This window comes from Chaetura pelagica, unplaced genomic scaffold (assembly GCF_000747805.2).
Source record: "Chaetura pelagica isolate M959 unplaced genomic scaffold, ChaPel_1.0 scaffold222, whole genome shotgun sequence".
Taxonomy (NCBI): Eukaryota; Metazoa; Chordata; class Aves; order Apodiformes; family Apodidae; genus Chaetura; species Chaetura pelagica.
Window position 1 is genome coordinate 5,574,296 of NW_009952711.1, and position 24,646 is coordinate 5,598,941.

Here is a 24,646-nt window from a genome sequence, read left to right on the forward strand (position 1 = left end):
GGGGGCGGGGAGCCCCCCCCGCCTGCGGTGACGGCGGTTGTACATCCTGCCGCGGGCTCGGCGCGAGCAGTTGCAGCTCTGCTTGGTAACTCGCGTGTCTGTACTCACAGGCGAACCCTTTTTCTCTCTCTCTTAGGGTTGTGGTGCTTTAGTGAACTCTTTTTTGTGAAAGAGCCTCAAGATGTTACTGTCTCAAGGAAGGATCCGGTGGTTTTAGACTGCCAGGCTCGGGGTGAAGCTCCTATAACTATTACGTGGCTGAGAAATGGAGGCAAAGTACCCGAAAATGAACGGATCTACACTTTATCCAATGGCTCGTTATATATCAGTGAGGTGGAAGGAAAGAAAGGAGAACTGTCTGATGAAGGATTTTACCAGTGCTTAGCTCTGAACAAATACGGGGCCATTCTCAGTCAAAAAAGCCACCTCACACTAGCAAGTAAGTCCAACTCCTGCTTGTTAAGCTGCTCCTGAGTTTGTGACACCCGTTCCCTGAACAGTACACAACAACCTATTGTTTTGGTCGTGTACCTGAAGAGGTAAATTACAAAAGTAAAGAGGAAGTAAATTCTGCAGAGCCTTTTGTTTCTTTTTAAATGTGTGAAAATTACGAGCAGAACTTGTGGTGCCCCCCTTGGAGTCCCTCCCTGATGTGGCAGGGGCAGCACAGCCAACTCTGAGGCCTCAAGGGCAATGGTGCCTTGTGTGAGTGGCTGGTCTTCCGAGCAGGTGGTGATGCAGAGCCTGCTGCAGAGGTCCTGGGACTTGCTTCTCAAAGGTTGTACAGGCAGCCTTGCAAGGGTCATCTGCAAATCTGATTTAGAAAGTATTATTTCTTGTTCAATAGCCTGATGTTGTGTTATGTCTTCTTGGGGCAACGGCGAAGGTTGAATTACCAAGTCCTTGCTTTTCTGACATGTATGTTCTGCCAAGGAGATGCTGTCTCTTTTGGAACTGCTTCCAGGTCCTCTGGAACTGACCATAAAGGCTTGTTATGTGGTTCTGTGAGGACGTGAGAGTCTCGTTTCTAGGGTGACTCCCTGCCATGGGAAGAATGGTGAAGGAAATAATATGTTTTAAGTGCCTTTATGGCTCTAACAGTCTTTTTCTCTCTTTTCCTACCAGCTTGAAACATACTGAGCTAAAGATGCAGGTTAGGAACTGAAGGCTAGGTTTTCCATTCCAGTGCAGAACTCTGCCTGTAGGCTGGTTCTACAATACCACCTTTTTTGCCTTCCAGGGGAACATGGAGAAGACTTTAAAAAGAAAGTTCAACACATAGGCTACACAGTTTATGTGGACTTCCCATGTTCCCTCTATAATGGGACTTATATGATGAACTTTATCTAATAGGAGAAGGCTTCCTTTGACAATTTGAACCCTATTTGTCATAACAAGTTGCACAAAACTGTCACTGACACCTCTATGGAAACTTGACAACAGATGTACGTTTCAAGTTTTACCAAATCCAGTCTGAAACTAGTTAATACAATTGTTACATTAGCTTATGTTAAAATACATCTGAATGGTAATACTTGTTAGTTTTTTTCTGTTTGCTTCTGGTTATAAAAATTGTCCATAAGATACCCCAGAAAGGTGTGAAATACCTTATTCAGTGAGCTAACTGGGGAGTTGAAAACCAGCCTAGAAGCAGGTGAATCCAGGTAAGTGCTACATTTTTCACATGCTGTAAGAGGCTGATGTGTGAGCTCTTGATTTCAAAAACCTGGCTATTTCATATTTCGTATCACATCATCTTAATTACATACAGAATTAATGGATGAAGCAGTTCTTGGGTAGTTTTTATAAAATTATGAAAAATGAAGTATTAATATTGTTAATATTTAAAATAGCATAATTAGGTTTCAGAGTGTCGGCACTGTAATAAACAGCCTGAAGAAAACCTTTTTATAGAGACTGCAGGATGACCTCTGTGCTCAGTATCAAAGAACTGGTGTGTTTCAGAGCACTATAGTAAGATGTAAAGCATCATCATCTACTTGTAGTGTCTGGTTTCATTCGGATGGTACTGAACTTTTATAAATGCTTGTTTCCTGTATGCATGTTATTTCAACAGAAAGATGGTTTAATTTTGTTTTGTTTTTCTGGATAATGAGATTTGAATCAAGGAAGAGTGAACCAGTAGATTGCATGCTGTATAGGAAGACTTTTTTTAACTACTTTTTTTTTTTTTTTTACTCCCCTCCCCTGTAAGACTGTGACAGAAGGTTTCTTTTTCTTCATTGAATACTTGAAAGGTTTCCTATGGCTGTTGGAGAAAACTGGGAGAGATAGTGGATCCATAATAATCACAGTAGGTGGTGTTGACTTAGCGATTAAGTGGTTAACTAGTGACCAAACATGCAGTTATCCTATCTAGCAGCCTCTTTTTGGTCATATGCCAATCTGACTGGTTTCAGAATGTAATCTTTACTGTAAAGCTGTGAAATAAAGCAGTAATTCATAACATTATATTTAGAATTCCATAAAACATGCAAAATTGCTTTAGTAACTTGATTTTACAGTGTTTCTGACTCCTGTTGTGAGTTGACTGAACTTTGCAGACGTTTAAAGTGAAATAAATTAAAGATTTGTAGGTGACTTTGTAGGTTTATAATTTTGTTTAGAAGCAGTTGTCGATAACTGCGAAGGCCAGTCACCTTGTGATGAGGGTACAGAAGGAACTATACATATTTAACAGGTGGAGAATAGGCATTAAATGGGCATTCTTTCTTTGGAGAAAAAAAGCAAATGCTCTCTTCAGTCTCTGGTAGCAGCAGGGTGCGAGGATGTTCTTTTACTTTGCCTGGTCAGAGCTTTTGCCAGTAAGCTTATCTTTTGCTTCAGAATTGTAATGTTTAGTGTTGCATTTGGAAATCAAAAACTTTAATCTGTCCAAGAGTTTAGTATTTGAACACACAAGGAGATCAGGTCTTGGTTTCTAAAGTTAGGAACTGGAAGCTGAAGGTTGCACTCTTGGCAAGAATTCCATTATTCATGTGCAAATTAAGAATTCACAGGGTTAAAAGGTTAGAAACTGGCCAGGATGAGGTTTACCCTTGTGATAAAGAGCAGATGACCCTCATTCATTGGCCAAAGCTTTCATGTAGCTCCTCTGCAAAGTTAGTGATTGCCACGAATTGTTCCTGAGGAATGCAGAAATTCAAATGTGAGCAGGCCTTTCCTTAAGTGTCACTATGGAGCCTTATCTCCCTAGCACATCAGTGTAGGTCTGCAGGGACAGGGTTCCTCCCCAGAGGCCCCAAGGCTTTGCTTTCCTGTTGTTCATCCATGCACAAAAGAATTTGACTAATTTAGGGTTTTTTTCGGTGAGATCCCCCTGCATTTTTAAAGGAAACTGTGGGGATGAGATATTGCTTAGATTAAAATGAATACTAGTTTAAGTACATGCTTTTATAGTTGCTTCCAAAGCAGGCTAATTGACGTGGAGGGGAGAGAGGAGGAGGTTCCTGTGTGATTCTTTGTGAGGCAACATGTGGGAATAAAATGCTAATAGTGAAGAGTATGACTTACTCAAAATTCAACTTACTGCTGCCACTGCTACTCAGAGGGGTCTCTTTAAACAGAATATGAAAAGAATGTACACTGCAGAGAATGTCTAAGCACTTTTGGTACAAATTTGAATCAGCCAAAAATAAATAAATTGAGATTTTTTTTTGTATTCCTGTGTTTTAAAATTACTACTGTTTAACGACAGTTACCAAGATTCTGTCTGAAGATAAAGGTGGACTTCCAATAAGATAGTATTAAGAAAAAACAGAAGAAGGATCATGTTCTGAAGCTAGTTACATGGGCTTTGGGTATTGATTGGACAGGATGCTCGTTGTTTATTTCCTTTTCACAAAAATTGGAAGTCTTAAGATGGTTGGATGGGACATAAAGAGCTGGTAGGAGCATTCCTAGGTGAGCCTTTCTGCTCCTGTAACTTGGCTGTATTGATTTTAATGTTTGTGAATTACAGGAAACGTAAGCCAAATTCTTTGTGTACAGGTTTCTACATTTCACAAGAGTGAAAGGTTATGCAAGCAGAAGATTTCTGGAAGCATGCTCCTGGAGGGAAGCTGTGTGTTGCAGGCTGCACTGCAGTCTGAGGTGCTGGGCCTTTTACATGTAAGCAGGCTGTGCTTTGTGGAGAGTTGTAATTTTGCTTACTTGCTGGGGCAGTGGTGTGACTCTGGTCCCACTGTTGTGCCAGTAATTGGTGATGTTTATGTTTTAATATACTAATAACCTCTTCTGCTCTGTTAATATACTTGTGCTTAAGAGTGCATCCAGCTGAGCCTTATTCTGTCCTGTGACAAATGTTTTCTTAGCAGTTCCAGCTGCTTGTTCCCACTTTTGCATTGTGCCTTTCCTTGTGTGGGCACAGCAGCATCTGTGGCTAACTGAACAGGGAACTGATCTGAGTTAAAATAATAGAATTCAAACCAAAAGATGGTGTTTAACCCAACCAAGTTCCCTTATGTGGTTTGTCTTGGAGCCACACACAGTGATTGCACTGGCATACCTGAGAGGAATGATGTGGAGGTGGGAAGACTTAGTGAGGTCAGGGGAAGGCTACTGAAACTTAGACTGTTGCAAAAATAAATATTTATCAATTTATGGCCTTTATGGAATATGTGTGTAAGCAAAAAAATTGTCCTTCTGCTACTGATTTTTTAAAAATTAAATTTAGTATCTTGCCTTAGATGAAGGGGTTAATAGCTGTGGTCTAACAATGTATTTTTCGTTTTGTATGGAATCTGTCATAGAGCTCAAATGTATGTTTAATTATTTTAAACAGTATTGGAGAGGGGAACAAATTCTGAGATGAAAGAGTGGGGCAGAACTGTTTTTTGGCTGAGAGGAAAGTGAAATGGCAAATGGTTGTTGAAGGCAATAGTCTTATATTAAGAGATAGCAAAGACTTAATGCTGTAGAACTGATGTGGTTACAGATAGCTGGAGGAAGCTTGGGTTTTTACAAGTGCTGCCTTATTGCTATTGCTTTGATTAGCTGATTTGAATGTTTTGGGAGGAGATCCATTTCTATGCTGAGAGTGCACAGGGCTGATCCTCAGTGCAGTTACATTCAGGCATTTAATGCAGGAGAGGGACATTTAATGTCTCAGTTGCCAATGTCAGTTGTTAATGGTGAGGAAGATATGTATGATTTTTGTTCTTTAACTGAGACATGCTGGAGAAATAAGAAAACTTGCAGATACTTATCAAACTGTAAGATTTTCCTCTAGAATTCCCTCAGACATATTTTGACCTAAACTCCTAAAACACCTTTACAGAAGAACCTATCAACATCCTTTAAAGACTTAACTACTAGTTACTTTTTTAATACTCTCTTTGGCACGAGGACGTTCCCTATTCTTTCTGCAAGCACTGGTCTGCACTTGTAAGAACTCTTCCACAGAATAAGGGCTGGGCTTCTATGTTGTTGCCAGGACAAAAAAATATATAAAACTTTACTTAGTGCACACAAACGGTATTTGTTTCCGTTACCACGTCACTAGAGACGTGAGCTTTTTATGGGTTTCCTCAACACCTCAGTTTCAAATTTGTCAAGCATAATGCCAAACTGGAGGCATTTTGAGCCCTTGCTTTTCTCCCTAGATAGTAAGGCCAAAGCTGTTACAGTTTTTACTAGTTTTTGACACCGTAACTTTATAATGTATAAAGTTTTTACCAGCTTCTTTTTTTAAAGGAATTCTTGGTCTTATTGGCAGTATACTCTGTAGCTAATAAAACCCTCCCCTGTGTGAGACATGTTGAAGGAAAACATAGTACAGTTCTGGAATTTGTTCAGGGCTGTTGTTCAGAGGCATTCAGTTCTTACCTGATGCAAGTTCTACATGAGGTATGTGCACTGAACTGTTGAGATTTATTTTCTATTTGTAAAGCAGTGTAGGACTGCTAAGGATGCTGTTCTGTTCTTGCAGTGTGGTGCTCCCTCCCCCCCCCACCTTTCTTTCAACTCCCTCTCTCTCTGAATTTCTTGGTGTAGAAATTGTTGAAAGGGCATTCAGTAAGGCCCCCTTTTGTCAGCCAGCTCTGATTATCCTAAAGAAAAGGATCTCACTCTGAGCAGTTGTTTGCCTAGAGACTTGTTGTCACGTCTTCACAATTTAACAGCTGTGGCTATTGATGTTGTGCAGAACAATTTAAGACAATGACAAAAGAGAATCTTGGAGGAAGAATTTAAAAGTTACTAAGCATTTTCCTACAGAAGTATGGTAATTTCTGTTGCTGGAAAAAATTGTGATTAGTTTTGGTATGTTTTCCTCAGGTTTTTATATTTTCCAACATCCTGTCTCCAGAATTTTTGACATAATCTTTCGTTTAGTTTTGCATTGTTATTTTTTGGTTTTGTTTTGTTTCATCAATAGGCCCAGCTGTTAAATTGGGATTGATTACTTCCAGTCTTTATAACTGGTAATCACCACCTAAGTGAAAAAGTAATCAACAATGTCAGGTCTCCACATTTTGTTGAGTAAGTGTGGGTTGTATGGTCAACATTAGTTACTAGGGTCAACCTCTATGTAGCTTTTAAGCATCATCTACATTTTACAGCTGCATTTCAAGGAGCATCTACATTTTACAGTTGATTATCTCAGCAATTGAGTTAGAAGAGAAAAAAGAAAATCACTAGATTGTTTGTGTTGGGAGTTAGAAATCTATCTGGCAGCCTTCCAAAACTGACATCTATACGGGAAGCATTTTATGTTTTTATGGATGAAATTGTCGCTTTTTTAATAGGTGGAGATAAACAGCAGATATGAGAAGGAGATGGTTGTGAAACCACTGGAGCGTGAAGGGTTTGTCTGTGACTTACTGTATGAAATTATGGTAACCTCTTCTGTTTTGCTTTTTTTGTATGTAAAAGTTGTGGAAGGAGATTGACTTCCTAGTATACTAGAGGAAAATGTCAGTAAGCAGTACTAGACAGATGTACTTTACTGCTTTTATTTTGTTTCATAACTTGACAGTAATTCTGGTTAGTTTTTTTTCTTCTTTTCAGTGAAATGTAATTTGGTCTTCTTAGGTAAGTGGAAGTTGGTGTTGTTTTTTGTTTTTTAACAACATGAACGCTCACAAAGGCAAAATAAACTTAAGTGGTATCTGGATAATATAATGACTATCTCAAGGCCCTGTTCCAAAGTGCTTGTTTCTCGATTGCCCATCTCCATTGCACTACTGGTAGGACGTTTCTTACGCATCAGTGCATCTGCAGCTTGGGGGAATAGGATCTAGGTATCACTCCCCACAGATACACATACGTTGGCTGTATCCTCATGAAATTCACTTAGATTCTTATTGTCATAATCCAAAAGTGGCAGAATGTGCAATCGTTGTATTTTGTGGGTTAAAGATGTCAAATTGAGTAACACTGAGCAAAATTGAGGACATAACTATTTTTTATAAAACTAGGAAACAGGTAGAAACCTTATTGACCAGAGTTTTCTGCAGTCATGGGTGTGGAGGCTTGGGGCGCTCACAGAACATGATGCACTTTGAGCCAGCTCCTTCTAGAAACCTGTCCTTACTGTCTAGGGTGTTAATATGGAACAAGAGCGTGAGGCACAAGGCTGCACCCACATCCTGTATCTCCATGGTTGTAAGGGATCTGTTTGATGAAAATTATCCCAGGTGATCTTGAGAAATGAAAGTAGAAAAGAAATGCAACTTTTAATATTTTCACCTGGAATATTTCTTCATGTCACTAAATCTGGACATTGGCTCAAACTAATGAATGTACAATGTTTAATAATCTGCAAGAAAATACAGTTGAGCTATCTGCTCAATACTAAGAAAAAGAAGATAATAAAAATCTCCACAGTTCCTTCCATAGACAATAATGATCAACACTTCTACTCTCAAGACCTTACAGTTACAGTTTGACTCCTATTTTACCAATTTTTTCGATGGTAGAATAGTACTGAGGAAGTTACATCTCCAGCCTTTGACAAGAGCTGTGTTTGAAAGCAGTACCTGCAATAAGAGCCCTGGTAAAATTCTCCTGGACAGAAAGGAGTAGTATTTTTGTTGTTTCTGAATTATTATAGAAATCTGTTGTGAAAAGCACGAATCTAACTACAGAGAGAATGGTCTTTGACATCCTTTCCTATCTATAGAGTCTTAGGAAGAAAACTTCCTACACACTGGCATAGGGACTGGTGGTAGGATGGGTTTTGTCTCAAAACATTGCAATTTGCTAAGTCTGTATTCAGATGTGGAACATCATTGCCATTTTTAACTAGATGCTGAAATGAGCAACAGAATCCATTCTGGACAAGTTGGCAGTTCTTTCCGAAACTGGCAGGCTTTTTTGAATCAGAACTTTAGGTGGGACAAATACAGTGTTTTCGAAAGGAGAAAAGAATTTTCCTCTATTTACAGCCTACACTAAGTAGTATAGTGATGGCAAAGCAGCAAAACTTGCCTTATCCTAGTCCTCTAACTTCAGAACATGCTAAAATTATAATTCTGAATTAAATAATAGAAATTATTTACTTTGTCTTAGAAGTATATGTAATGAAAATTTCTCTTCAGCTCTGAGGTATAGTAATTAAGTTTTAAATGACTTGAATATGAGAGACAGTTTTGAAAGAAATAATCACCTGAGTTTGTGCAGGGGCAAGGGGTATGTAAAAGTTATTACAAGCATTAGACGTCATCTGATACTCTTTTAGTACATAGCTAGGGGGCAGTTAAACTAAGTCTTTACAGCTTGTGACGTTTATCTTGTGTATAGTGATGCATGAATGTTGGAAACTGGAGGGGATTCTGGGAACAGAAGCAACTCTGTATCTTCAGATTTGATTTTCAGCATCTTCAGATGGTAATCCTGTTCATATTACTTGGTTACATTGTTGTCTTATTTCAGAAGATCAGAATTTCTCATGCAACCTTGGTATCCTAGTGGTATGAAAGTAGAAAAAATGTTGGGTTTTTAATTGATCAGTGTACTTTTACCACATGTGCACTAGCTTGTCTTTGGGCCCCCGGATAGATACATGACTCACTTTTAAAACGTTGCTTTACATCAAAGACCTCTCTCTGAATCTTCCAGTTAAGAAGGTTTTGAGTTTTGATTTTTTTCTTGTATTTTTTTTTTTTCTTTTTGTTCTCCTTTGGGCCATTTCAGACTAAAGACAAAACAACATATAACAGGATTAGAAAAATAATTTACTCTTCTATGTCTTCTCAGCCTTTGCAGCATGAGTTTCTTATGGAGAGTAGCAATGATCAGCCTTCTCCTACTCAAATCAAATAAGTCATCTATCAGCCTGTTGACTGAGTGGGATTGCCTGTTCTGTTAAGTCATATTGGGAGACATTCACTTTCTGTACACCATAAAATGGAGAGGGGGATATAAAACAGAAGTAACTTTTAATTTATTTGCTGATCTGTTCTAATATTCAAATTTTCTCATCATTAGTGTCCTCTGCCATGTTCCTTCCTCACGTCAGGTGTAGACTGATTTTGCTGCATGTAGTCAGTTGTGTTTTTTTCCCTTTTTCTCATTAGAAATTGTCATATATATGCTATATAATTGTTTTGGATTTGCAAAACTGCTTCTGGTGACCCCCCTTTCTTATTCCTGTCTTGATGACTGGAAGGAGGTACTGTTTTCTAGTGGAGCTTATTTTCACAGCTGTGGCAAAGGAGGGAAGTGTCGTAAGATACTTTGATGTCAGTTTTGACCCCAAATTTAGATGGGGTAAAAATGATTCAACAGAAGTGATTCAGCCATCTTGTCTCAAGTGGTCTGGCTGTCACATCAAAATCAAATAATAATTATGATGATGAAAAAACTGGTTTGATAGCCATGAGAGTGTACAATAAAACCAGTTCAGTGTTATACAGTATTGTTTTTTGTTTTGCAGCTTTTTACAACTGGAAGTTTTCAAATAAGACATTTTCTTTTCCAGGAAAGTTTAAAAATAATCTTACGGTCTTTGAACATGCAGAAGAGTCTTAAATATTTTTTTTGCTTACTCCTAGTACAATCTTTAGCATATTCATAACAGTTTAAATAACTTACCAGCAATTTAACTAGTGTAAATTGTTCAATTACCATTTCATTGTCCGTATCAAGATATCTAGTAAACCTCTAATAACTGTAACATGTGCCTTAGGCAGAGCTGTGCATTATGTATGTTCTTTGTAATGAGAATTCATTGACTTTATAAAGCCATTGACAGACATTTATAATTTTGTTCATTAAACTTGTCTGTAACATCCAGCAAATTGATGTTAACTGAAAATATTCTCTAGGAGTTCTGGCATGACTCTCATTTTGCCTGAGGAGAGAGAAACTTTCTACACAGCGTGTCCCAAATCATAGTGTGAAACTTCCTTCTCCACTCTCTCTCCAAAAGCCTAACTGAGCATGTGACCAGCTCTTTTGTCATCTTGCTTTAAATGCTTATTTATGCAAGCAACCCTGTGGCCCACAGTTTGCAAGCAGATTTATCATTGATCTTCAATAGTTGTTGAAAGTGGATACTGCTTTATTAGTTCAGTCAGTCTGGGCCAGGAAGGCAGCTCAATTTTATCACATGAACAAACTATTGTAAAAATTATCATAACACAGATCCATGGTGCTCTGTTCACAGTAGCTTGTAGGGCAGGTACATCTGAGTTTGTATTCAGATACATTATCCTATGTTATTAAAATAATTATTTATTTAAGAAGTAGAGATATAATTGGTTATGGTTTTGTTGGTTGGTTTTCTTTTCTTTTTCCTTTTAAGCTTGTGAACTTTATTTCTAGCAATAATGATGTTTTCTAGTATTTGGAATTCTTGGCTGTACTAAACACTAGAAGAGATAAGCATTGACACAGCATACGATACGTTAATTTTGTGATTCTTGGAACCATTGATGGGAGTTCTGGTGACACTTCCAGTACATAGCACTTAGTACTTGTTTTTAATGGTCATCATCTTTACCTAGTTTTTCTTATTGCTGTTTTTCATAAAACATATGGTAGAAGACCAAATGGTTTGTTGAAAGGCTTTATAATATACACTGCAGACCATGCTTTGCTTGGTCTTTTAAAACTACTGTGTTTGTAATGATGAAAAATGTCTCGTTCATCTCGCTTTTGAGCACCCACTGTGCAAAAAACCCACACTTTTAACACCTGCCTGTGTTTGATTCCTGGGACAGCTCTCTCTATTAATGATAGAGGTTGTTAATAGGATATTTGCCCACCTGCTTGTGTTCCTGTTGTGCTACCTGAATCCAGCTGTATTAGGGATCTTTCAAACAGGAATGAATGTGTTAAAAAATCGTGGCATAATTTACTAAAATATTTATTAGTGGATCAAAGATAACGTTCAGATTATAAAACCCTCCAAAAGTTGAACATCCAAAAATCCATTCCATAAAATTTTTGTCTTTTGAGAGAGAGTAGAGCATGTGGCTCTTTAAAATATATTGTGTCTCAGTACATAATAGTTCACTGGATTAAATGAATTTATTGATTTCTCCTTCTTTACTGACACACATTTATGAGCAGTTTCTTTGGCACCATGGTCACATGTCAAAGGTCATAACTTTCCTTCACTATGGAAGAATAAAAGCTTTTAGATGGTGAATCCCTGAAATCCACACAGTGCCTTATTCCCCATTCCCCCCAGTACAATTACTGTTTGCATGACTTTATTTAAGATGAATAACAATAATAAAAATATGCACACAACCCATCCCCCCATACTATAATAATTCAATAACTAGAGGAAACTGCACAAAAGGTGACATATCTAATCTGCTAATAGGTATCATTGTGAGATACAGGGTAGTATATCAGGCTCTTTTATGGTCAGAGATTTTATTGAAAATGGTCCGTTTTAAGGATATAACATTTCTCAGGAATAATTTGATTACACCTCAATTTAGAAATAGCATTTCTTTCCTTTTAGAGCTGACAAAGGTATATTATGCTGTGTGTACCAGAGGTGTTACTGGAAGTAGATCCTGAGAGAATGAAGCACATTCAAAATCTATGCTTTGTGTTTACATGAACATTAATAATGTTGTAATTTTCTTTAATGCCCTTCATTAATATTAGCCTGTGGGATTTTTGGTACATAGTAGATATGAAAGTTCACTGGTGACATAAACATGAAGCTGTTAAAGAAGAAACTACAGTGGAATATAAAGAAGATTAATAGGTCCACTAGTTTGCAAAAAGAGGGCAATAACGTGGCTGAAAGCAGTTCTGAAATTTAGGAAATGTAGAATAAGATGCAGAATAGAATGCAGTTAATGCTATATCCCTTGCACAATCTGTGCCCATCTCTGATAGCCTGGAAGAAAAAGTTGCTTTGTTTATTTAGCCAGATAGTTACCTAACTAATGCAGTTAGTGGTGATGATTTGAACTGGTTTTCTGCGTTATCTGACAAGTGCTAGAGCTCTCTAAAGGTATTTAGGCATGAGTAGTGGGGATTTGGAACAATGTGGGAAGAGTTTGTCTTTACTTTTTAGCAGCTACTAACTGGTAGATTAGCTCTGACCATCTCAAGAAACATCAGTGTGAAGGTGTCTTCACTCAAGTGTTACATTGATTTAAAATAATACAAGTTCGTTGTAGGTGTAGTAGGTTTGAACTGTTAGCAGGGCCTGGCTATAGTCCTGCTAGCAGGACTGTTTCTGAAGGAATAGGAAAGCCTGAGGTTGTATCAATGGGAAAAAAACCCACGATTGTTCTGAGATGTAAAAAGTCTTCCCATCACCTACCTCAAGGATAATTGGCTGCCAAATTTTATTTTTACATAGTAGGGTTGAAGCCTTTTGATGCTTTTAATCAGGATACTTGCAAAAGATACCAGTGGTAGACTTCTCTTCTGCTTGTCAATATCCATATCTGCTTTTAATTTTATATATATATTTATTTATTTTTAATAACAGTATACTGCTGTGGGACTGTTTATCCTGTTCTCTAGAACAAATCTCAAGATGGAACTGCTCTTTCTGTATTTGTGTTTTTCACTAGGATAGCATGTGAATGTCTCCTTAGGGAACAGAGAGGGGATTTTTTGGGAAAGCAGTCTTTGTGTCTGGTAGAAGCTTTTGCTGTTGCTATGAATATGTTTGCAAATTTGGTTGTCCTGTAAGTTTTGAGGAAAAATATAAAACTTTTGTTGTTGTTATATGGTCAGCACATACTTTCTCAGCTTGACTAGCTAGAGACATGCAAGATGTTTGTGCTGAACACGTTGCTTGTGAATACTGAGCTGTGCTTTCCCTCTGAGCAGTACTAGGCAGCTGTGGACTTGCCTTTTTTTCTTGTTCTGAATTAATGAGGAGCTGAAGTGTGATCTAACACTGCCTGGAGAAACCAGCTGGCATCGAAAGCTGAAGTAAGTGAAAACAATGGTCTAATTACCTGGAGAGGAAGTTTGGGAGGGGAAGTGGGTGAGGTAGAGGTGCGAGTGGTCTCATGTGTCTAGAGGTCAGGAAGGGAAAGAAAATGCATTGGTGGGAAACAGCTAGTACTAAGGAAAACCTTGTGGAAGGAGACCTGGATTTAGCTTGATTTGGAGATTGCTATGGGTACATGCTGGGAGTTGGAGAGGACCAAGGGGCTGGTAAAGAATGATTCAAGAGTGTGTCCCCATCAGAGCAGCTGATCTTTAAGGACATTAAACGTGGACCCAGGAGTCCTGGATTTCCTTTGGGAACTTAGAAAGGACAAAGACTAACCTCCAAGTCAGAGGAACTTTGGAGGATTCCAATTACATCACTGCTTCAGTCAGAAGCTTCTACAGTATGTAACACAAGTCAGCATGGCCTTACTTTTCATGGGAAGTCTGTGTTTACATGTTTCTTATCGTCTCAGTGTTTGATATGAGGTTTGAGCAATTGGAGCTGTGGTTGCAAAATACAGAGTGCCATGAATGATCTGTGTCTTATCTTGGACACCTAAATTTAGTGAATATTTTGGGCCACCATCCAACTGCTTGTCCCAACAGTATCCAACAGTAAAATGTAAAATAATTACATTATGGAATATCATCTTGAGGTATTGTGAGAGTAAATGCATTTACATTTGTGAAGAACTGTAGTGCAGAGCGCTGCACGAAAGTCATAGGGAAGTTAATAAATCTGTCTGCAGGGCACTGCTTAATAGAGTGTAATAAATAAGGCATGAGGCCACACACTAACAGAGAAGAGAAAACAAAATATTAAGTAGATACTCATTATGTGAGCACCATCCATTTGGTACTATGAATAGCGAGGGAAGTGTGATTGTGCAGTTGGATTGTTTCCTAATGCATGTGAGTAAATCAGTTACATAAGAACTGCGTTTTTCCCATTTCCTAACTTCTAAGCATTTAGGTTTGAAAATTTTTGTCTCGTGTGTGTATACACACATAGGAGGCAGGTATACAGAATGCTGTGTTAGTGGGGGGGATATAGGGATTAGCTTAATTTATCTAATGATCTATGTAATGCAGCAAAAAATGCAATAAATATGCTTGAAAGTATTAAGAGTTTGATATAGGCAAGGTCTCAGGAAAAAAAGAGTTGTAACAGAGCAACACTGTAGCAACTTTGCAGACAGGTTAGATAACTTTAGCAGAGCTTTTTGATTAAACCTGAATGGGCTGTTGTCTAACCAGGTATTTAGCAATAGCTTTAATGTAACAACAACAATATAATAATAACAATAATAATCCTCAGTTGTTTTTTATATATGTGAAGGTTTACTGATCAGTGATAGTACTGTAAAGGTCTGCAGCAACATTTCTAAAGCTGTCGGTAGTGTTGTTTGTCAGGACATAATCTGATTTAGGAAACCATTTTAGCATAGTACTAGCAAACCCTACATTTATATTATGACAGCAGTTTAAGCTTGTGTGTGGATAGGGCTTAGTTGAGTTTTTACCTCTACACTCTCTGTGTTTTGTCAGTGCAAACTCCACTCTCTTTGTGACCTGACTGAAAGGAAATTTGGTTTATTGTGGTTTGCAGGAAGGAGTTTTTTTGTGGTGTATGGTATTAGGTAGGTACCAAGGCAGGCTGTGGGCTCCAGTGTGGCAGAGGAGTGAGCATCTGTGCATTTCACCTCCTTTTTCATGTGTTCTGTGTCCATTCTCCTGTGTTTACTCCAGCACATAGCCTAGAGTACCACTTCCTTGTTAGGCTCTTGGTCTTGCCTTGCACAGGGGCAGCTTTCTGGAGGTACAGTCCAGCAGTCATGACTAGAGAAAATTTCTGTTACTTTTTTTTTGTTTGGTTCTTTTTCCTGACACATTTCTATAAAGAACCTCAAAGGCAGTGAAGTGTTCAACACCTGCTTTCAGTGCAAGGTAAGCACCTGGATCTTGTTGGAGATCTGGCCCTTTGGATGCTGGGAGCTTCCTTCTCTGAGGATGTTTCACAGGCATATTTAGGAGCTCGAATTACAAGGAAGTGTGAAGTATTGTTTGTACTTACTTTAATTGTTCCTTTCCTTACTATTTAGTTGTTCACCATTGTCTTGTGTTTACCTAAATAATGATTGCCTGGTCTTTCACAAACTTGTGAGGAAGAAAGATGGTGACCACCTGAAACAATATCTGCAGCAGAATAGCCTGAGAACTTTAAATAACCAAAGGGGACTGTTTCCAAGGCAGCTAAGTGACCTTTGGATCCCAGAAGCAGGCTATTCATAGAGGCAAAGCCTTTGTCCTGCTTTGACCAGTGGTCAGTGAACTCTGGCAGGCCCCTCGGCTCACCATCTTGGCCCTAGACTAGCAGCTGGTGATTGATTCATTTAACTGTCCAGATTCACATTCTTCTGTCAAGGACTTGTCAAGGAAGAAAAAGGTTCTGTGGAGGGCTATTCATTTTACTAAAAGGAAAGGGATGCATTATATGATTGAGTGGATTACTTTTGGGTCAGAAGAGTTCCTGCATTGCTCTGTTTTAATTCGGCCTTCAATCAAAGAGAGATTTAGTTTATCAGCACAGTGTGGTGCTCATGAAGAGGGACAGATCGTTTCAATTCCATCAGTGCGATAGGGCTGTTTTGTTTTGTGTTTTTTTTGTTGTTTTGCCCCCTCCTTTCTATTATTTGTCCCCCCCACCCCATTTTCTTGCCAACAAATCCATAGATTTTTGTGATTAGTTGATATGATGGAGTGTTAAGAATATTCATTTGTATTAATCTCACTTTTGGTTTTAATGTGTGATAAATGAATATTAATGCTCCTACTACCTCTCATACGTGTTGTTAAGCAATCCAGAACAGTCTAGAGTAAGCAAAAGATTGGTAGTTTACGTCTGTTTTAGATGTGGAGAAAACTGAGAAGAGAATAAATTCTACAGGATCAAACTAATAAATTACTTTCCTTCAGACAGCACAGACCGTTGTAAAGCTAAGGGTAGAACCTCGTGTTTTCTTTCCAGTCCCCATTTTCACTTGATGAACAAAAGTTTGTTGCACAAACCCAGCATTTTCCAAATGTGCAAGAGTGCTATCTGTCCATATTTCTGCTGATTTAGAATCCCTTTTTCTAAAAGAAGAGAAAGGTGTTTCCATGCTTTATGAAACTCGAATAATGTTTTCCATTTTATAATTAATGCCTCCAGAAACTTTGAGTTGCACTAGGGAGATGAGCTTCCTTTTCATTGTGTTGGCAGGGTCCTGTCTCTGTCTTTCCCTTCAGCTGGGCTGTGTTCCCTTAGCATTAGAATTTTTTTGCTGATCCTCTTTGTGAAGTACTGAGGAAAGAATGTTGTTACTTAGCTCCTTCCACTGGAAATAACAGGCATTAAAGAGCAGATCCCGCCAGTTAACCTTGTGCCTCCATTTGAATGAACATGATGAGCTGCACCAGATGAAATATGACCGTCAAGTTTCTTTACCCCACTCTCATAAACTGTGTATTGTTTTGATTTGGCTTATTGAACGCATTATGAGGGATTTCTGATTGGCTTCAGGCCAAGGTGTTACACTTCTGCAGATGGCAGTACAAGTGCATAATTTAGAAGAAAATGCAGTGAGACTTGGCCTGTTGTATTCTTTTCTCTCCCTCTCTTGGAGGGAAAAGTGAGAATTTTGTATTCGTTGAGATAAATGAGTGGTTTAACTATTTTAAGAGCATATGAGAAGCAGGAAGTCTGGGATAATCTAACCTTGCTTAACTCTTCTCTGTGCTACACCTCTATGCATGTGTCAAAATTCTGGGATAAATACAACACCTGTTGAATAGGCCTCCTACTTTCATGGAGGCCTGGTGGTATTATTCTTTCCATGTCTGCAGTTACATTTCCTGGGGATTAGTCCCCTTTCTCAGAGCTTGCTTGTTTCAGGCTGCAGCATAATGTCTGAGATGGGAGTTCCAGTGTCTCTGTTTTCCTGATAATGCTTCCTTTGGTGCCTTCCTGGTGCCTTTGATTCACAGCCTTGAGCTGGAGATAAATTATTAGCTTTTGAAAAGGATAGAGGAGGAAACTGGGTTATCATTGTGTATTAGAGAATAGTAGTAATCTACTAACCAGAGACATTACCTACTTAGTAGAACATGGTTATTTGCTTGCACTATGTGCAAACTGGAATTCCAACTGTTGCCTTCCATGCAGCAGTCAACAGCCATAGCAAGGTGACTTCCTCTAAAGACAAAAATTCGTGGTTTCTTCTCTTTGTCTTTGATGTGTAGGATTTTATGGTGCATTCAGAATAAATTTGCAGGATATTTTCCAGATACATAAGGGAGTGAGAGAAAAATACCTAGGGAGAAATACAGGGATTTTGATAACATTGAAGGCAAGATGATTTTTTTCTGGAAGCCACACTTTTGATGTGGGTTTTTTTTTTTTTGTGAGAATTGCAAGAGTAGTAAATTCGTGCTTCTCCTCTATCTCCAGAAATTTTCAGAGTAACATCCAATTAGAATATTTCAGTAATAATAATTTTAAAAAGTAGCACTGACAATGCCTATTGTTACTTGGGTTTTTTGTGTGAATTTTGTTTCTGTTTTTCTCCCTGCTGCTCTCAACATTAAGACATTCAGAATTTTGCTGTTAGTTCCTACCGTCAGTAGAAAGAGAGGAGGGATCTCTGGCCTGTGTAATGCAGTAGAGGGGCATTTGGTGACAGGGAAATGAGCTGGAGGCATTTGGCCCTTGAGACCAGAGGCATCTCTTTCCTTTCCCCATGGAAATGCCGAAGTGTTCATGTTTGGAGAGGGGGCTGAAGGGCTTGAATTCCCAGTGCCTCTCCTCAGCGTTTTGCAGTGAAATTGTGTCTTTCATCCTAGGATGCTGATTCTGAAACACTGAGCAAAAAGTGGAGAGTGCTTTCGTCTCTCAGGGATGGCGTTTCTGGCAGTCTGAAGACTCACAGCTCTGCCATATCAGCTCACGCTCGTTCCTGTGTGGATGGTGTCAGTTTGCCACTGGGTGAAACAAAACCCCTTCCTCCGCCTCCCCCCAGATGTGAGGGCGGCAGGCAGAGGAATGTGTGGGGCCCCAGCCCTGTCCTGGTCCCGGGATGTGCTCTGCAGAGCTTCCTCTGATTGATGAGCTGGGCAGGGTGAGGGGAAGAGTGGGTATTGCATTCAACTTAGGATCTTGTTTTATTTTAGCCAGGAGTAGCACTTACTTTTAAAGGTACATGACTGATAAATAGAGGTCTTGCCCTTCAGCTGGCATCTGCAGTGAAATTCATTGATCAGAATGGGACAGGTTTAGCACTTACAGTGCTGGAGGCTCTTGTTGCACAATTCTGAAATGGTCTTTTCTGTGTGGCACTGAGTGATTATTACATTTTCATTATTCTTTTTGGGATCATTCATTGAGGAATCTTAGAGTCATAGCAGTCAATCTTTAATTTTTTATTTCTGATTTTTAGGATAGTTAGGATAGTTAGGATAGTTGTGAAGGGATACAATTTTTGTTGCACAATCCTGCTTGTGTTCTGATCCTTCTCTTCAAGTTGTAAAGTGCAAAACTGTGCTGGATGTTGCCCATGCAGCAGTTGGGCTATTAAGCAGAACTAATTCTTCACAGAATGGCAACAAGTCCAAAGAAAGGCATCTGTAGGATTAAGCATAGATACTAGAAGGCAATCACTTGGCAAACTGCTGAAGGAAAGCAGTCCTTGCAAGGGTGAAAGTGGTGTGTTTCTCCTGAATGCATGCAGCCACACAAGTAGAACAGCTTTGAAGCTGCTTAGTGTGGCTTACTCAGTGCCTTTTCTGTACTATTTCCTACATTTCTTGTCTGCTGAAGAGCAGAGGGGAATTCCTAGGTAAGTGCATTAACATTTATTGTGCACTTTTGTGGCCACACACTTTTACCTGATAGATAGACGGAGAAGAGAAAACCCCAGCTGGAATGCCTTCAGAAGTGAAAAGATCAAATCTCTCATGCTTGTTCACATGTTTCAGTAGGTTAAGCTAGTTACACCATCAATGAATGGCTAAATGTATAGAACCACATATTTGTAAGCCTTGGTCCTTTATTTCCTTTAAAACAGTGCTACTGGTAGTTCCTCAGGTGGTATGTATCTGTGGTTTCATTGGGATGGGTTGTAGTGGTGTATTTTTTGCCACCTATTAAATGACTGAGTTGTAATAAGGCAATATGTGTGGGTATTTGAATAGCTTACACATAGCTGCAAGAGCTGGAAAGTGCCGTTGTTAGAGTATCATTAACTGCTTATACCAAAGTAAAATAGAAAGACTTGGGTGTGTTATCCTGTATTTTCTTCCTTCACAGACTGGGAATTTTGATGCATGACCCTGCATTGCATTTCTCCTGGATTGTAATCTCAGTGTGGCTCTAAGAGCACCTGATGGGCCCCGAGAAGGAACAGTAAAATAAGGCGCTCATGGGTTGGTCATCCTCTCCCAGTTAGGATCTTCCTGTTATTTTCTCTAGCACACTGATGCTGCCTAGGATTCCATCTATTTTCACAGTTATGTTTAATATGTCATGAGTAACAAGCTGTGTGTCTATTCCAGTGGTCCAAAGAAGTGAGGAGAACACAGTACAGTCTAATAGTCACCTTATCAAATTAGAATCTTAGAATCATAGAATTATTAAGGTTGGAAGGGACCTTAAAGATCATCAAGTTCCAACCCCCCTGCCATAAGCAGGGAACCCTACCACTAGATCAGATTGCACAAAGCCTTGTCCAACCTGGCCTTAAAAACCTCCAGGGATGGGGCATCAACAGCCTCCCTGGGCAACCCATTCCAGTTCCTCACCACCCTTATAGTGAAGAATTTCTTCTTAATATCTAACCTAAATCTCCCCTCTCTCAGTTTAAAACCATTACCCCTTGTCCTATCACTGCCCTCTCTGATAAAAAGCCCCTCCTCAGCTTTCCTGTAGGCCCCTTTCAAGTACTGGAAGGTGCTATAAGGTCTCCCCAGAGCCTTCTCTTCTGTAGGCTGAACAGCCCCAACTCTCTCAGCCTGCCTCTGCCACAGCAGAGGTGCTCCAGGCCTTTGATCATCTTGGTTGCCCTTCTCTGGACCCTCTCCAACAGGTCCGTATCTTTCCTGTGCTGAGGGCCCCAGAACTGTACACATTATTCCAGGTGGGGTCTCACCAGAGCCAAGTAGAGGGACAGAATCCCCTCCCTGGCCCTGCTGGCCACACTTCTTTTGATGCAGGCCAGGATGCAGTTGCTCTCTGGGCTCCAGTGCACACTGGCAGCTCATGTCGAGCTTCTCATCAACTACCAGCCCCAAGTCCTTCTCCTCAGGACTGCTCTCCAGCAATTCTCCCCCCAGCTTGTATTTGTGCCTGGGGTTGTGCCAACCCAGATGCAGGACCTTGCACTTGGCCTTGTTGAACTTCATGAGGTTGGTTGGCACTGGCCCACCTCTCCAGCCTGTCAAGGTGTCTCTGTACTTGCTGTTGTACTTTCTGTTCCTGAATGCATGTTTCTGCCTTTAAGATAACTTTTGGAAGGGTGATTATCCCCTTCTGAGAAGCCAGTTTTCTCTGTTTTTATGTTTTTTCTTAACATACAGCTGACATGCTAATTATGAATTTCTTCCTGTTGCTAAAGTTAATGCTTTCCAGAATGCACAGTGAACACATGTTGCCTGTTTAGCAAAAGGAAAGAGCATCTTTATAAAGTACAATATATTTTGAGATGAAGTGGTTGCTCTTATCCTTGAGAAAATGGATCAGTATCATAGAGACTTCTGGTGTATTGTGATGCTTGGAAGACTTTTGAATTCACAGTTTTAGCCATGAAGGAAATCTTAGACAGGCAGCCACATTTTTAAATGTTGAGAGCCTGGTGTGCTATTTGATGTATCCTGTGCCTCAAAATCAAACATTCACAGGTCTGAAAACTTTGAGACAGTAGTTAAATGGCAGTGGTAGGACTTGCTTCTGCCTTCCATGGTGTCCATGAGTATACGAATGGATTGCATTTCCTCTGCTGCTTCACCAGAGGGAGGCTGTTCAGAACCATGCATGTTATCTGTTTTTTTTTTGCTGCTTTTTCTCTGGAGCAGCCAAAGATGATACTGTATCTTTGAGACCCCATCTCCAGACCTTGCACTTGTAAAGAGCTCTTGTAAGAGAGAATAAAAGTTTTATTTTGTTTTTAATGAAAACAAAAACAAACTTAGGAAAGTCAGGATGTGCAAGGAAATGGCTGATTTCAGTTCTTCCTGGGAGGGGGGAAAATTTTCCTTATCTTGTCAAGTTTCTTCTTCTTTCCTGTCAGCTGTTTTCAGCATGCATCCATTTGAGTCCTCCTCTATTCTTGACTTTGTTTACTGGGATATATCAGAAACTCCTTCTCAATATTTTTTATTCTCTGTGTGGAGAAGACAATATACTTCCCTACTTTCTGAGGATACTGTAGGAAGGAAGGAATAAGAGGATACTGTAGGAAAGAAAGTACATTTCCCTAAAAACCTAGTCCAGGATAGTTTACTTGACTTCCAAGTTTTCAGGAAGAGAAAATGCTACATATGAAACTTCAGACCGGTCTTAACTTCAAGAAGCTGGTGGTAAAAACTGTCTCTGTGTGCATGAGTCTGTGTGTGCCCAGAAGCTCTTTTACAGAATCTAGTCCCAGCCCAAATGGTGGAGAGCTTAGTGATCTTCTGGGCACATATCCAGACTTGGTTATTCCTGTACAGAGATTTTGAAAGAGATCATTTGTCAGCCACTGAATTAGGAGCTTTACAGAAAGGATCAGGGAGACCTGCAAGTGTTTGAGGAAACAAATGAGATTGCAGCTGGCATCTCCAAGGGAACTTTTGTTTAAGGGTGCTCAGGCTGTTGACCTCTTTGCTTCTCCATTTCATCGCCTTTATATTATAGCATTCTTCAGTACCCAAAAAGTAGTGGCTAGTTTGTGACTGGGCAAATGCTACCCATGAAGCAGTCATTGACATGGCTGTGCCAAGATTTTAATGCACAAAGAGATAGTTTTGTATTTTAGAATTGTGGGTTTTATATATGAAGCTAATTATTAATGTAAGTTTCTGTCTTCTTATCAGAGGTTGGAGAATAACTCCTAGTGAATTGCATCTTAGTTTGGAAATAATTGTCTAAAAATTACACTACTTAGATATCTGTCAGCAGGTTGGCAAAAATACGAGAGGAAAGGAAAAATTAAAATATACCATTGTTTCTGCCTTTTTCCATTCCATTCTCTATTGCAACTCCCTCTCTTTGTTTACTTTTAGTGGTGGAACTCAGTATATATAAGGCTAGAAGTAAATGTTTTTGCAGTAAGGTGACTCTAAGTTTTATCAGAGCAGATTGTTTATCAGATATAATTGACTGGCAGTTTGTTGGAGGCAAAACTGCAGTAAGCTCTGCAAAGGAGCTCACTCTTCAGCTTAGCAGTCAGTGCTCTGGAGAAGATTTGTCCATAGCAGAGATAATGAATTGAGGACAGCAGAAAGGGCAGATGGCCCGAATCCTCACTCGTTATCTCATCTGGGGTCTCCTTAGTATTTATCAATGAAAGCTTTCAGTTATTACCCTTGTGTGCAATGCAGTTTCTGGTGCCTTCAAAACTCAAAATTTTTGAGAGCATCTCACAGACTAATGCCTCAGGAAGATTTGCCCCTTGCCTGCAACCTGCCAGTACTGTTCTGTGAACTGAATCGTGAGGTGCATGTAGTGTGAAGGATCAGTTTTGTCTATAAGGAATGATGAATTTCTTGGGCAAATATGGCTCATTCTGTGTGCTTACATGTCTTTTACACTGTAGAAATAGAGTTTCTAATCTTGTTTGCTTTTTGCAATATTTGGACCTTTAAAAATACCTTTTTTTATTGTTTAGGTTAGTGTTTTCAGTTGAAATATTGGCATATTTCACACTCATATCTAAAAAAAAATTTGTAAGGATCAGTAAAACAAACCAGAACAACTCCCTTCCTTTCCAGTCTTGCTTCTTCTCTCTTTCTGGCCCTAGCAGGGCAATATATGCCGGTGTTCTGTAGCAATACACACATTATCTAGAGAATTGAGGAGGCACAGTATTTTCTCAATAAAGGGTCTCCTATCTCTCTAGGTGAAGCCCTGACTCAAAGCCTATTGAAATGAAAAGTAAGACTCCTACTTGTCAACAGGTTGGAAAAAATAAAGCAGTATGTATTTGAAGTCTTAAATGTCTATCTCTCAGACTGTCTGGATTTGTGAACATGAAGATGCCAATAAGCTATGCTAGTAGCTCCCAAAATGTCATCCCATTTTGATAAATCTGTAATTTGGCTTAGGAAAGAAAAGGTAAGAAGGGAAGAGGAAGCCAAGTTATAGTGCTAAGTTAGTGGCTCCTAATAATGCAGCTCTGTTATTTTTCACTCTGCAGTGTTTTCCAAAGCATCAGAATAATAATGATCACTATAGAATATGATTGCATTTTGTGCAAGCTGTAATTCCAGTCCTCCTTCTTTAAAATGTTAAAATGCCTGCCAGGAGATTCTAAATGGCAAATGGTTAAGAAAAATTATTGAAATAGACAGATTCATAGGTGTCTCATATAAATTATTAGAAAGTGTAAAAAAATTGCAGCAGTTACAGTCTCCTTTAACTTCCTGATTGTTTAGTTGTAATGCTCTAAGGTAATAACCTGGGATTGGTTCCTTGTTCAATATAACTCTGAACTATCATCTTTAAAACTGCTGCTATGCTGTTTGTACTGTCACAATCTAATAATTTCTTCATATTGGTAAAATAATAGAAGAGTAATTCTTTATATTTTTGTTTTCATTTTAGGAAGAGAAAAATGTGTTAGGTTTATCCTAGAAATATATTTAACTCAAGTGTCTGTGAAAATACAGTGTAATCTATTTCACTAATAGCATAGTGATAGACTGAATGTTACCCTGCTTGCTGTTAGTATCAGTATACCCTGGAGGCTGTGGGCTTTTGATCTGTATGTTCCTGAACAACACAGAATTTATTAGGAAGAGGAACATTATTTGCACTTCTGTGACTACTTTTCATTTCAGTGTAGACTAAAGTAAACATGACTCTTTACCAGATTCATGTTTTTGTCTCAGACTAGTGTTTCTCATGGAAAAAAGTTTTGATGAATTTAAACTTAAACCTTTTGCTTAGTTACTAAAGGGAAATTTTTTTCTTCCTCGGATTTAATTTCAATAAGTCAAGACATAAAGGAAGTTGCAGTGTCACTTGGAG

General features: G+C 39.0%; 1 protein-coding gene across 1 annotated transcript in view; it reads left to right on the top strand.

Moving 5' to 3' along the window:
* Positions 1–24,646, top strand: part of PRTG (protogenin) — a 93,641-nt gene that overhangs the window by 13,409 nt on the left and 55,586 nt on the right. Inside the window, exon 5 of the mRNA XM_009994540.1 lies at positions 111–439. Coding sequence (XP_009992842.1) covers positions 111–439 — 329 coding nt within the window. The remainder of the gene's footprint in view (positions 1–110; positions 440–24,646) is intronic.